At 36.1% G+C, this 13,255-nt stretch overlaps 1 protein-coding gene across 1 annotated transcript in view; it reads left to right on the top strand.

Annotated features, from left to right (window-relative positions):
- Positions 1-377: 377 nt before the first annotated feature.
- The window catches only part of LOC149793113 (uncharacterized), a 32,994-nt gene continuing 20,116 nt past the window's right edge, over positions 378-13,255 (top strand). The window contains exons 1-5 of the mRNA XM_089968951.1: positions 378-536; positions 4,077-4,292; positions 4,845-4,970; positions 5,467-5,844; positions 10,046-10,177. Coding sequence (XP_089825077.1) covers positions 410-536; positions 4,077-4,292; positions 4,845-4,970; positions 5,467-5,844; positions 10,046-10,177 — 979 coding nt within the window. The 5' untranslated portion in view covers positions 378-409. The remainder of the gene's footprint in view (positions 537-4,076; positions 4,293-4,844; positions 4,971-5,466; positions 5,845-10,045; positions 10,178-13,255) is intronic.

The following is a 13,255-nucleotide window of genomic DNA, read 5'->3' as shown; positions in this document are numbered from 1 at the left end:
TGATACCAATACCTGTTGTAGTGACATGATACCTATGCCTGTTGTAGTGACATGATCCCTATGCCTGTTGTAGTGACATGATACATATGCCTGTTGTAGTGACATGATACCTACAACTGTAGTGACATGATACCTATTCGCGTTTAAGTTACTTCAATACTGAGTGATTTAATTCAGCACAATCTACGAAACCTATAAAACACGAGTAGAAAAAAATTCGATTGTCATGTTGAGTTTTAACATATATTTTCGTGCTCCAGCATTTAGCTGAAAAGGACGGCTCTATTTTGGAAGTATCACTGTTAATTTTTGTCAGCATTATTTTTGTTTAAAAAGCTAATTTCTTAGGGTTTCACATGAGCGTGTATTCGACGGATCATTAACTGAGTCTAGCAGGTGTTCAAAGCGCATGACCCAGATAAGAAGGTATACCTCCTTTGGTCAAATTTCTGTTAACCAGTGTGACAAAGGTGACGTGTTGAACAAAATGAGGGCATTGATTTTGGTACTGATTCTGGCTGCGTCAAAAGCAATAGGTAAGGTAGCGTTTGTCATTACCACTGGATATATTGCGACTTTACTAATGCAATAATTTGAATTTTTATAAATCAACACAAATTTAATTATCTATTTTTTCAGTTATGCAATCAGTAATAATCTAATACCTAACGCCATTAATATGGCCTATTAAAATCTATTTTGTACTATCTATATTACACATTTGTAATATCACGATATAACGTCCAAGACATGCGCATGCGCTCTAGAGCATCCGTAACAAGAGTTTATTGAACCCAACATTATACAATTTATCATGACAGAAGAGAATGGTATTTTACTTTTCATGTAGTTATGTACGCCCTAAGAGTGACCTTTACCCTACGAACTAAAGAAATGGATGGTAACGAAACGAAACTGAAATTCACCTATACGAATGCTGTGTGGTGCGCACGAATCTCTGTTAATCAGACGTCAGACAAGTCATGTTTCCATTAACAGTATCATCAGTTAAAAAAGAACTTGATTTGCATGACAGAGAGACAGCAAATATTAAAGAGATATAATTAGAGAAAATGACATAACTGAAGAAGCTAAATTACATGGCGGAGAAACAAAAAATATAAAGAGATATAAATAAAGAACATGATACAACTAAAAAAGCTAAACTTATGCCAAAAGCTGAAATTAAAAGAACCAAAATTATTTCGAAATTTTACAGATGTACAATATAACGATAGAGAAAAGATCAGTAAATAACTCTTAAAGTTAAAATATTTTCATTAAGTGAGAGGAATAAACTGCCTTTCAAATTATATGGTGTAACAAGCCATTCAAATGAAAAGGTGTAACAAACCTTTCAAATGACAATGTGTAAAAAGCCTTTCTAATAACAAGGTGTAACAAGCCTTTCAAATGAAAAGGTGTAACAAGCTTTTCAAATCACAAGTTGTAACAAGCCATTCAAATGACATGGTGTAACAAGCCTTTCAAATGACAATGTGTAACAAGCCTTTCTAATGACAAGGTGTAACAAGCCTAGGTGTAACAAGCTTTTCAAATGACAAGGTGTAACAAGCCTTCCAAATGACAAGGTGTAAAAAGCATTTATAATGACAAGGTGTAACAAGTCTTCCAAATGACAAGGTGTATCAATTGCTACTAGTTTTTTGTGCCATCGGCATGATAGCAGTAACTCCAGGTAGGATCATTGTTAAAACGATAGGAAGAAGCGATGTTTCCCCAGATCTGATCACTGTTAAATTTAAGAAAGGTATGAAAAATGTTGCGGACATTTTGTTAAAGTTAGATAAAAAAATAAACAGTAACAGTATTACCCGGCATGATAGCCAGAATAACACACTGGCTTTTTAAAACTGGTTAGAAACGTTATTTATTTAATAGCTGGTTATGCCATTTTTTAATTCTTTCATTGCATTACTTGTTTTGTATAATTGTGCTAAAAGGTTTATTTTTAGTAACAAAACAATTTTTAAAAAATCAAATCTATTACTAGCTAGCTCATTCAAAACGTAAATCATACCAGCTTTGGTAGGAATAGACAGAATTGTAAACGATTGTGCATTTGTCTCATGATCTATATCTTTACTATCGTGAGGTATAGAAGATTTAGTTATAGTGTTATGCACGTATGTACGGTTGTCTGTGTTGTAGGTACTGTTGCTAGTATTGTAGGTCTGGTCATTGTGATTGCAAGATAATCTTAATAATTTGCATTAAAGTTATTCTCTTCCTTCTCTGCATTTTGATGATTTTTTAAGACTTTTTTTTAAAATCAGGTCCTCTGGTTAGATATTTTGTCGCATCAGTATTTATTTAAGTATTTATTCCATTTATGAATCTAATGACTTTAGTGATGTTATTGTAACTTAGTATACTTCCAATTTTCATCTCCGTATCACTAGGATAAGAAAGAATATATAGCTTAGTCCGACATTTCAATCATTGTTGTGTTGCTTTAATCTAATTATGCTTGGGATGAATATCAAAGTTATTAAAATTATTAAAGGTATTAAAAATTATGTTCGATTGCTTTGAGCTATGTTGTTATACGTAGCTTTTATTAACCCCGTTATATCTTTATCTGATAAATTAAAGCAAGTTATCACACATCCGTATTCCACATCCCGATGTTGCCATCATAGTTGCCTAATTTAATTGATTTTGCCTCAGTTTCATATCACACTGCTTTCCTCATATATTAATTGAATTCTCGTGATCAAATTTTACAGTGAAGCTATATAAAATATTTAATATCTTGTATATAAAAAATCATTGTTATATCAAAATTATTTTCTATGAAAACTTGTATGGCCTGAGTTACCGAATTTAATGTTTTTAACTGAAAGGCAAAGAAATTTTTTTAAGATCTGAAATTCTCACTACCACAATATTTAGACGACTTGAAAAGTGTAATATAGAGATTATAACGCTTAATCCTCAATGGGTTTTGTGTGATGACATCCGTTTCAATTGATCAAGGGTAACAACTTGTTATGTGACTGTTTCCAAGATGGAAAAGAGTTATTTAACTTGGACTATATTCGATATACGCATACAGCTTGTTGATAGAGTTTGTATGATCGGTGTTTCTGTCTACGCCAGATTTATGGGTATGTTGCTTGCATTTAATGCATAGGCAACTTTTTGAAAACTAAATATGGATATAAGGTACCTTTTTCGTTAGTCTCGCTCAAAGGGGATTTCGCCTCGCTTTGGGAGGCGTTGTCTTTTTATCCGAGGATGTTTATTTGAGTAATTTAATAAATCAGAATCAGGTAAGATTAGTTTTGAAATTAGAAACCATGGAGATTGGAACACTCAGTTTGTGAAGTTTTCTATAATCATTGGCTAGTGAAAGATTTTTAGGTATGGTCTCTAGTTTTCAATGGCAATCTTTTGACGAATGACCAAGATTATACTGTAATATTTTTTCTAAAAATGTGCAAAATAGTTATGGTCTAAACAGGCAACTGAGATTTTTCTGGAGAAAATACTTTAAAATTTGGCTTTAGTCCAATTAAAGAATTAGCAGATTATTTTTAGGGAAATTATGGTAAACATAAGATTTTCGGATAAAACTTAGAATGTTTGTCGAAAACTGTTTTAAAACTGCGTTTTGAGTCATTTATTATCAAATAAGAAGAAAAGAACAAAAAATGAAGACACTTGCCCAGAACGTAGGTTTTCCATGCTTCTAACTATTAGCCATCCGATACACAAGTAAGACATGATAATACGTTTAACGACCTTAAATGGCCTGGCTTTTTAGACCGCGTGACAGGTTAGAGAGTCATAATTCATTTCAAGTTTCATTCGATCCCGTTCTGCGATTTGTGATACCTATCGCCTAGCTCTCAAGTACCAGCGACCTAATCCAAACGGTTCTTGAAATCGATTTTAAAATATTTTCGCATACGCTTCAGTTAACTGTTCAGTTTAATCTTATGCACAAAATAAGTTATTCCTTCAATAAATTTGGCTCATCATTTATATCATGTAAGCAAATACAAACAGCAATAAAAATTCAAGACTCCACGTTTTGTAATATGTCATAGATGCATTTCCACGTGACCTGAAAGCACCACGCTTCCTCGAAAATCCCGGAGATGCGGCCACGTACCTGGGCTACGTTCAGCATAAGGTACCGGACATGACGTCACTTGTCGACGAGGTGGCTCACCAAAACCCGAATGCCTTTAGCCACCCTGAAAAGCCAGCCTCGTTCTCGGGGGGAAACACAGCGAATGGGCATCTGCCGTATAATTTGCCTAGTAAGCAAAATTAAATAGGATTAGCGAATCTCTTATGTAGAAACTATTTTTATCAAATGATGAGACGTATTTGTGCTCTCATAATTTTACCTATACAATTATCACGGAAAGACGCCGTAATTATAATTAAATTGATAGTGTTATTTTGATATATGACTTCCAAACATTTCACTCGATATGACATAAAACAGTAAGCCATGCCACATAAATATCTAACGGGTAATGAAAGAGCTGTTCAAGCTAAAAATGACTGTCGCTGCAGGCATAATTGATCCAATATATCAGCATGAAGTATATTATTTGAACTGTACACTAACCTCAATACTTTATTATGCCTAAATTTGTAAACATAACTTAATATGCAATTCAGTGCTTAATATAATGTTATAAAGCTAACTAATAAATAATTATCTTCTTTTTTATAGTAATGAAAAGTCTTCCTATATTTGAAAATAAATTTAATTCTTCATATTCTCAAAATTATGTGTGATATATAGATATACTTATATTGCACATATACTGAAATTAATGAAAAGATGGATTTTAAACTAGATTTTCCAGCTATGTTAAACTCACAAGGATCATCACAACCCTTAGGACCAAGTGGTGCAGTGTCCGCGGGATCTGGAGGCGGTTCTACATCCGGTTCAAGTGGTGGGGGTGCAGTGGGGACTTCTGGTATTACAAATATTCTTCTTTTCTCACATACTGTTCACGTTTTCTGATGCACTTAAGAGAGAGAGAGAGAGAGAGGTCAAATTCAAAAGTGATATCACCATCGTGTTCTTGTTTTATTTGAAGAGCAAAACAAATAATGTGAAAGACTTTGTGGTTTCCTAAATTAACTGCATGTAAATTAAACAGTAATAATTTTTGGTCAACGTTAGCTATTGAAATTGGATAAAATAACGTACTTATCCACATGGTTATTCCATGCAAAATAGCTCAGTGATTTAACTTAATAGACTTAATGGTGTAATTCTTGATGTTGTTTTATATTTAAAAAAAAACAAAGCAACGGACTCAAAGAGAAAGAAAAGTATGATACCATCACACAATCAAAAGCGACAGGATTGTACGATTTACAGGCTTAATATGAGCGAGAAATATAACTTTGAAAATAGAATCTACTACAAATGCCAGGTGTTTATATGCGATTCGCCGTTATTTGCAGGAACGGGCACAAATACACCAGGAGGGGGAGGAGGAGGGGGAAATATTCCTTTTGGAATTTTACCTGGTTCCGGTGCTACTTCTGGAGGAGGGACAGCTAGTGGTACTGGATCGGTTGACCATGCAGGGGCAGCAATTAATCCTCTTGGAATACCCTCAGGACCAGGTTTTAATATCGGCAGCAACACGGGCAGCGGCAGCGGACCAGGGATGACAGCAGGTGGCTCAGGTAGTGGCAGCAGCGGATTAATAGGGACATCGAATGGAGGGGTTTTCCAATCATTTGTGTGTAGCTCTACATCCGTTTTGAATTCTTGTCCGACGGAGTGTGTTGAGGTAGATGCGCAGAATGGTTGCCCCTCCTGCAGGAGCTCCTGTTGTAAGTATTCACAATCAATTATACAGTAGGAACATGTTTTAGAACGCACAACTTGCTACATGGATCAAAGCCTTTACAGGTATGTAGTCATGATGGAATACACCACTAAATTGAATAAAGAACTGGCGTCCTAATAATTAGCATCAATTCTTACCAAATGTTTTCAATATCCTTTGAACAGTTGCAAATTTCCAATGGACTGGTATTTTCAAAAATAACGATAAGGACGTTCAATAATATATTTGTGTAATGTACTTGAAAAAGTCTTTTGGCGTTATTGCTCTAGAGTAAATTATTTCATTACGGAATCCCAGGCATAAAACTGCGCTGAATATACCATCTCTCCTTTCGTGAAAAGAATGTGAGGTGGTAAATGGTTGCAAATCTGGACGGTGTAAGATCACTTGCCCATTAATCCAGGACTCGGTGCTTGGGCCAGTGTCCACTAATGACATGGTACTTGGAAATGATTCACAAATACAGTCTCGCATTTTGCATAGGGTTTGATTTTAAAGGAAAACAATTTTCCAGGTTTTCCTCATTGGAAATTTTCACGTTTGCTCAGCCCCAGTTAGAAAGTCGTGTATGAACTAAGGTATTATTATAAGCCATGTCTGATGTCTAAAAATTGACGCAGGCTAGAGTTAATCTCTTATGCGAGGTTACCGTGACCAGAGAGAAGACCTGACATTTTGAATCAGCACAGGCGTTAGATCGAGCGAATTCCCACCTATGTGTTACACCTTAGTCCTAAGATCAGAGGAACCCGCGAGGGAACGGGGCATGTTCTAAATCCGTTCCCACGTGGACAAACAGCGAGAAGGACATTGTCCCCTAAGTTTGATCGGATTTTGACAAACGACACCCAATTGGAATTGAGACAGAGGGTGTGATAACAATTTCGATCCGAGTTATAACTTCTAACCAGCTAGCAAAAATTTAGTCTCGCCTAGGAAGATTGCTGAAAAATATATGGTTACACCGAGGAAGCCACTCGTAATTTGGCGTTAAAACTTGGAGAGGAGATTCTAAGGTAGGACAAAGCTTCGTAAAGAAGCTTTTTAGGGGACAGAACTTCCAGTTCAGTTAAGTCCCGACTCTCTTAGAGGGAAGACGGAAGTGATACTAGCAGAGCAGTCGGAGTCGACAAGAGTAGGCGGTGGAGAGGGTCGAAGAGGAAGAGGAAAAGGAGTCGAGGAGGGGGAAGTGAAGAAGGAAGAGGAGTGTAGACAAGACGAGGAGGAGAAAGAATTTGGAGAAAGTCGGGAGGAAGAGAAGATATTGGAGGAATAAGAGAGAAGAATACACAGATGATGAGAATACAAGGACAGATGGAAATCTATCTCACACTACTAATCAAATGATGCAATAAACTATCAAGAGGGTCGAGCGGAAGGCGAGTACTTAATAAATTTTAATCATTTGACTATTGATTTGTCATTAAATTGCTACTTGTCGAATTTCACTTTTTTGTTTATTCAATCATTTAACCGTCAGCATTGCTGACTGGGGGCTCGGAGCTTTACATCTATTTTTCACTAATTTAACTTCCAACCAAAGTCGAGCCAGGGTGTGATTTCTATAATAATCTAAATAAAATATTGGGAGCACCCCACCCCAACCATACCACACCTACCACAGTGGCGGAATAACAACCCATCACGTCACAATTTTCCTGGTTATTTAAAACAGATCTTAAATATCTTAGATATTGTTCAAATAACTTTTAATTCCCTTTATTTAGGTGTATGAATGATGGGTGAAAAATTGGGTTATAAAGAATATAGCTTGACCTTACTTCAAATGGGCGCCTCTCAAAATTAAGTGCTAACTTCTCGTGGTCATTTTCACTTCATTGACTTCAAAAGTGAAGTGGAACAAAAGGAGCCTATAATTGTTTTTCCTTTTTGTATATTGTATGATTCATTCATTGCACTTGCGGAAGCGGGATTTGTCTAATCTGGCAAAATTCGTATACCATATTTTCATAACTGCTATTATAGTGTACTTTGGACTAGTATAAACTCATTTTGTGAGCACATGGGATAGGCCATTTTATCAAAAGTCTGCTTTAAATTTGCATTGTTTCCATACCGACCACATATACAGAAATTTTAGTCACAGTACACGAAGATAACACAGAGGTATGTCAGCATTCATAACATTGTGCATCTTGCACATGGAAACATCTTCAACTTATATTAGTCGCTCTTTATTGTTTGTTTGTACATTACCTTGTTTTAAATTACGTTCACTGTGTACCTGACCAGGGACGTTTATTTTGTAAACAATATAATACATAGCTAGATCATTATTAATGTAAACATTTTTACCTGAATTTGAGGTAAAAGATATAGCGTTATTTAGACCTAAAGAAAATGGTAATTGCAACTTAGGTCAAGGTGAAGGTTATATAATCTTGTTTATTTAAAAATTACTCATTCTTACCTTACCATCTTGAAAAAGAATCTATTATATTGTGTTCATTAATTTCATTTAGGGAGAATAATTTATTCAAATTATTATCCACTAGAAATACAAAGTGCTCATCAATAATATTCGTGGACATAAACATTAATTTGGAATTACAGTGAATTCAGACAAGGATATTTATGGACTATATTACTGAGATAAATCAAAATCAAAAGACATGTAGTCCATCGTTATACCCCAGACCATTGGCACATTACCACGTTTAATAATACAGGCACATGAACACATTCAAAACAGGAATTTGTTTGAAATACCACTGGAATCCAGTTGTAACTTTAAACATTTGGACATGTGATAACATTTTTAAGACTATTTTGATTTAATTCACAACACTTTTGGTTCTTTTTAAATTTTCACTTTGTATTGTAGGGAAATAAATGAATTGTTGAAGTTTACAAAATTCGTTGGTTTTCACTCTTTCTGTTACTTAGCTTAAGACTATAGAGTCGTAACACATGTAATTCTGATGGATGAGTACAAAAGACGTAACAAATTGCACACGACAAGCTCTCTTGAATTGTCCTAACTGGGCAAGGATTTCCATAGCATTCTGGGCTGTTATTCCGAAAATCGTTATCTTGACTGCAACTTATTAAGTCGAAGTCAGTTTCTCTTGATAACATTATTTTTGATAATATCCATGGAAATAACTCTCTATGTTGAACAACATCAACCTGATAAATTAATGGTGTTTTCACATCACCTGTTTCATAATTACTTTTCTTTAATTATCAAATAGCAAATACTGCGTTTGAGCGTAGGCTCAAGTGGAGGATTGTTCAAGGTTCGATGTATCTAGCAAATAATGTTTTGTTTTTTATTATATTTGGACAACTTGTTTGCATTTCATAAAGGCTAGGTACAAACATATTTTAGGTACACCAGTGTAGCCGTTTGTAGAATGAAATGGGTCAATATTGGTGTTCTACATTATTCGTTTCGCCCAGCTATAGTTCTATCAACGACGAAGAGATGAAATAATGAAAAATGGGAATAACGTGTCTTCCTTAGTCAGACACAGCGGCAGACATCGCCTCTTGCTCTGGGCAGGACTCTAACTAATATCCTTCTGGCATAGAGTTCTGCACACTAACCACTGAGCCGCCGAGGCTGCATAGAACATTGTCTGGTGCTTGACTGAATCGCACTTAGATTAACAGATCCAAATGTAACTGTTTGAATGAAGTAAATAGAACCAATTGAAACTTGTATACATTTTTTTAAATTGATCTAATCTTGAATTAAATCTACATTAACATGTGATATTTCATATAAATACATTCAAAATATATTTTCACAAATGCTCAAAACCTTTCAAAGACTATTTAGAGATCATACATAATTTCCGGATTCTTTTGAGGGATTTTGTCTGTTCTTAAATTCAAACCTTTCTTTGCATTATGAAACTCTAAAGAAAGCTCCATGGACAAGTTTATGTCAAAACAATTGGCGTTCATCTCTACGTCACTAAAAAAATGTCACATCAATACCCTTTTCCTACAATCAAATTTCCCTTCATAAACAAAAGATGAAGGATCATATACAATGAAAAAATGTATATTAAATTTAAGTTCTATATCTTTGATAAATGTGTTAACTTGTTTTGCTTTTTTATTTTTCTTTATCTTTTTTTTAATTATTTTTTTATTTTTATTTGTATCTGTGCATTTCTTAGCCGCATGATAACTAGTCTCATTTTGCTTTATAGCTTCGGCAACAGGCGGATCCATCCATCTGGGATCAGCGACCATCAGCACCGCTCCAACCTCGTGTCCACCTTATCCGTCCAACTGTCCCCAGATATATAGCACGATGCAAAACGGCTGTCACGTCTGCACAAGTAAGTATGAAGCAATGTCAACTGTTGTAAATCCCACGCAAGACAAAAGATGACTGTCTCATATGCACACTTTTACGTCTGCAACATACGTTCAAAAGTCTCAAAGTTTACATCAAGATGGAAACGGTCTTTCCGTCACTGATATTTGTCTTTCTGTCAAATTATCCACAAAAGATTGAAAATGGCCGTTTCATCTGTACGTGTAAGTATGGGACAGTCACATGTCAACAAAAGTCAATCAATTGTTCTAATCTATACACAAGTTAGAAAATTATTGGACAGATACCCATCACATCCGTCCAGTAGTCTAACCATTTTATCTAGGTGGAAAGAGTCATTCCGTCTGTAGAAGCATTTATGCAGCGTTACACATATATTATCGGTGTAAAACTGTCCCCAAGGATTAACAAAAGTCTTATCACATCTGCACAACTTAGGCGGCAGACAGGGCCGACAAGGGTGGGTGGGTAGTGGGTGGTGCAACCGGTGATATAACAACACTTTTTCATTTTATAAAAGACAAATTTTGTTTGAACAAGAACTAGGAGAGACCCGGGTGTCTTTTACCGCAAGGCCCGTGATAGCTCTCTATGGCCCTGGCGGCAACAACAATAATTTGTTCCATTTCCCCGAAAAAACTACTCCTGGATATAAAATAACTGTGACATCTGGAGAACTGTTCTTGCACAAGGTACATCTCCACAAAGATCGTTCAGGCATTCAAAATTATACACAAAAACAGAAGAGACTGTCCCATATGAAACAAACAACCATCACGAGTAATAAATAACAGCTAACTGTAAACAGTAATAATTGGACAGAAAACGACAGTCCTATCTTCAAAAATAATCCTGCAGCTACTGCCTGTAGACCGCATTAGTCCAACGGTGCCACAGTCTATATCAGGATTTAAACTTACTGTCCCACCTGCACGTGGAAGGAACCTGAAACCTTACATTTACCACATCGGCCCAAGTGGCCCAAGTGACCATAGATATAGACATGTGGTAGTAAGCTGTAACTATACATTTACCACATCGGCCCAAGTGGCCATAAATACAGACACGTGGCAATAAGCTGTAACTATACATTTACCACATCGGCCCAAGTGGCCATAAATACAGACACGTGGCAATAAGCTGTAACTATACATTTACCACATCGGCCCAAGTGGCCATAAATACAGACACGTGGCAATAAGCTGTAACTATACATTTACCACATCGGCCCAAGTGGCATTAAATATAGACAATGGCAGTACTATTGCACGAGATAAATATCCAGACGTATATCCATTACATACTATGCCAGGCTAACAATGGTTGCCCAGTCTGAATAAACAAATATGCAGACATGTCTGAAAGTTTAAATCGACATACAAACTCGCTGTCCCGTCTCTACAAAAATATACGCTAACGTGTCTTTCGTATCCGTCCAAGTGTTTCAGAATGTAAATCATCATTGAACATGGATGTCCCTTCTGAATGATTAAGTTTGCGAACCATACGTACAAAGCATTAAACATGTCGTAACATGTGACGTATATTAATTTTGAAAAATCCCAACGATTCAACGGTGGAAGATATTGTGATACGTCCGTCCATCCGTCTATCCATAATTTTATCTCCTCCTTAACCGTTGTTGGCATTCATGAAACTTTGTACATTACCCATGTTATCAACATCTACAAGAGAATATGTTTTAGGGTAACCTCCCCTAATAATGGGTCATAGTTGACCTATATTGGACATATACCAAAACTGTAAAATACCATATCACCTTGAGGTATATTTTTACCAAACTTAAAGACCGCTCCGGTGGCCTAGTGGTTAGAGAGTCCGTTTCGGATGCGGGAGGTCGCGGGTTCGAACCCCGGCCGAGTCATACCAAAGACTCATAAAATGGTACTAACAGGTGCCTCGTTAGGCACTCAGCATGACGAGGTTAGTGTTAGGACAGGTCGGCCTGGTGTCAGAATAATGTAACTGGGTGAGAGATATGATGCTCGTTTATGATGTTAATTAAACAGTAAATTACAACTTGAAAGGCATCAGCCTGAGTATTGTCTACATATATTCACGTCTTTAAGAACAAAAGAAAACAACATATTCATGTTTTGGACTGAGCACCGCAGCAGCTGCTTCTTTCGTTAAACATGAACCTTGTACCTCAATGAACCTCAGGCGAACCTTTTCGAGTACTTTTAGGAATGCAATGCATTTCAAAAAGAGAACGATTCTTACTGCAAACGACTTACAAGAGACAAAACTAAATTACGTTTTGGCATGTAATTTATATTTACCATTGCCACAATTGCATGGAAAATACCATTGTATGGAAACGGAACGAATGCTTTATGGAAAGATTTTTGACTGCAATCAGCGGAAATAGTGCACAACATTTTTCATCATTGGAAGTGAAATCTTACAAATTTGCATTTATTACAGGGGTTAGCATAATACGGCGCGGGCCGGGTCCGTAACGTGGCCTGGTTTATCAACTATTTTGCATCCTTATTTTGTCTTCAAAAATCACTTATTCAGCCCGCACCCTGGATGACGTTGCCCATTCCTCATTTATAAGCGAGTTTAGGAAACACAGAAAGGTGATTTGTTTTGGCGCAGTAGAGACAAGCGCTTTGGTAAATCAAATGGACAGTAACATACCTATTTAGTGCATTTATTTAAATAGGTACTAAAAGAGATGCATAAGAATTTTCTCGTCTAAATTCAAAATTTATGTAACCATGGCTCTTACACACACACACACACACACACACACACAGGTGTGTGTATGTGTTTCCATACGACATGCTTCTTTGAATTCATAATATTTCCAAACAATACATTTTTTAATGTTTTCTTCTCTTTTTTTGGTAGTGTTTTGTGTAAATCTGATTCGATTTACAGTCCCGTGTTACCCTGGCTGTTCTATCATTTCATCAGTCGAATAGATAACTTTATGTTGACATTTAATTGTTCACGACAATTTTGCGTGAGTAGTGAAAGGGGTCACCCTAGCGACAATGGGAATTAGCATTACAGAGACCCCTGGGTCACTCTAGCGACAATGGAAATT

The sequence above is a fragment of the Sinohyriopsis cumingii genome, chromosome 8 (genome assembly GCF_028554795.1).
Source record: "Sinohyriopsis cumingii isolate HCF-2022 chromosome 8, ASM2855479v2, whole genome shotgun sequence".
NCBI lineage: Eukaryota > Metazoa > Mollusca > Bivalvia > Unionida > Unionidae > Sinohyriopsis > Sinohyriopsis cumingii.
Note: the sequence above shows the minus strand (reverse complement) of the source record. Positions and strands in the feature narration are given on the sequence as shown.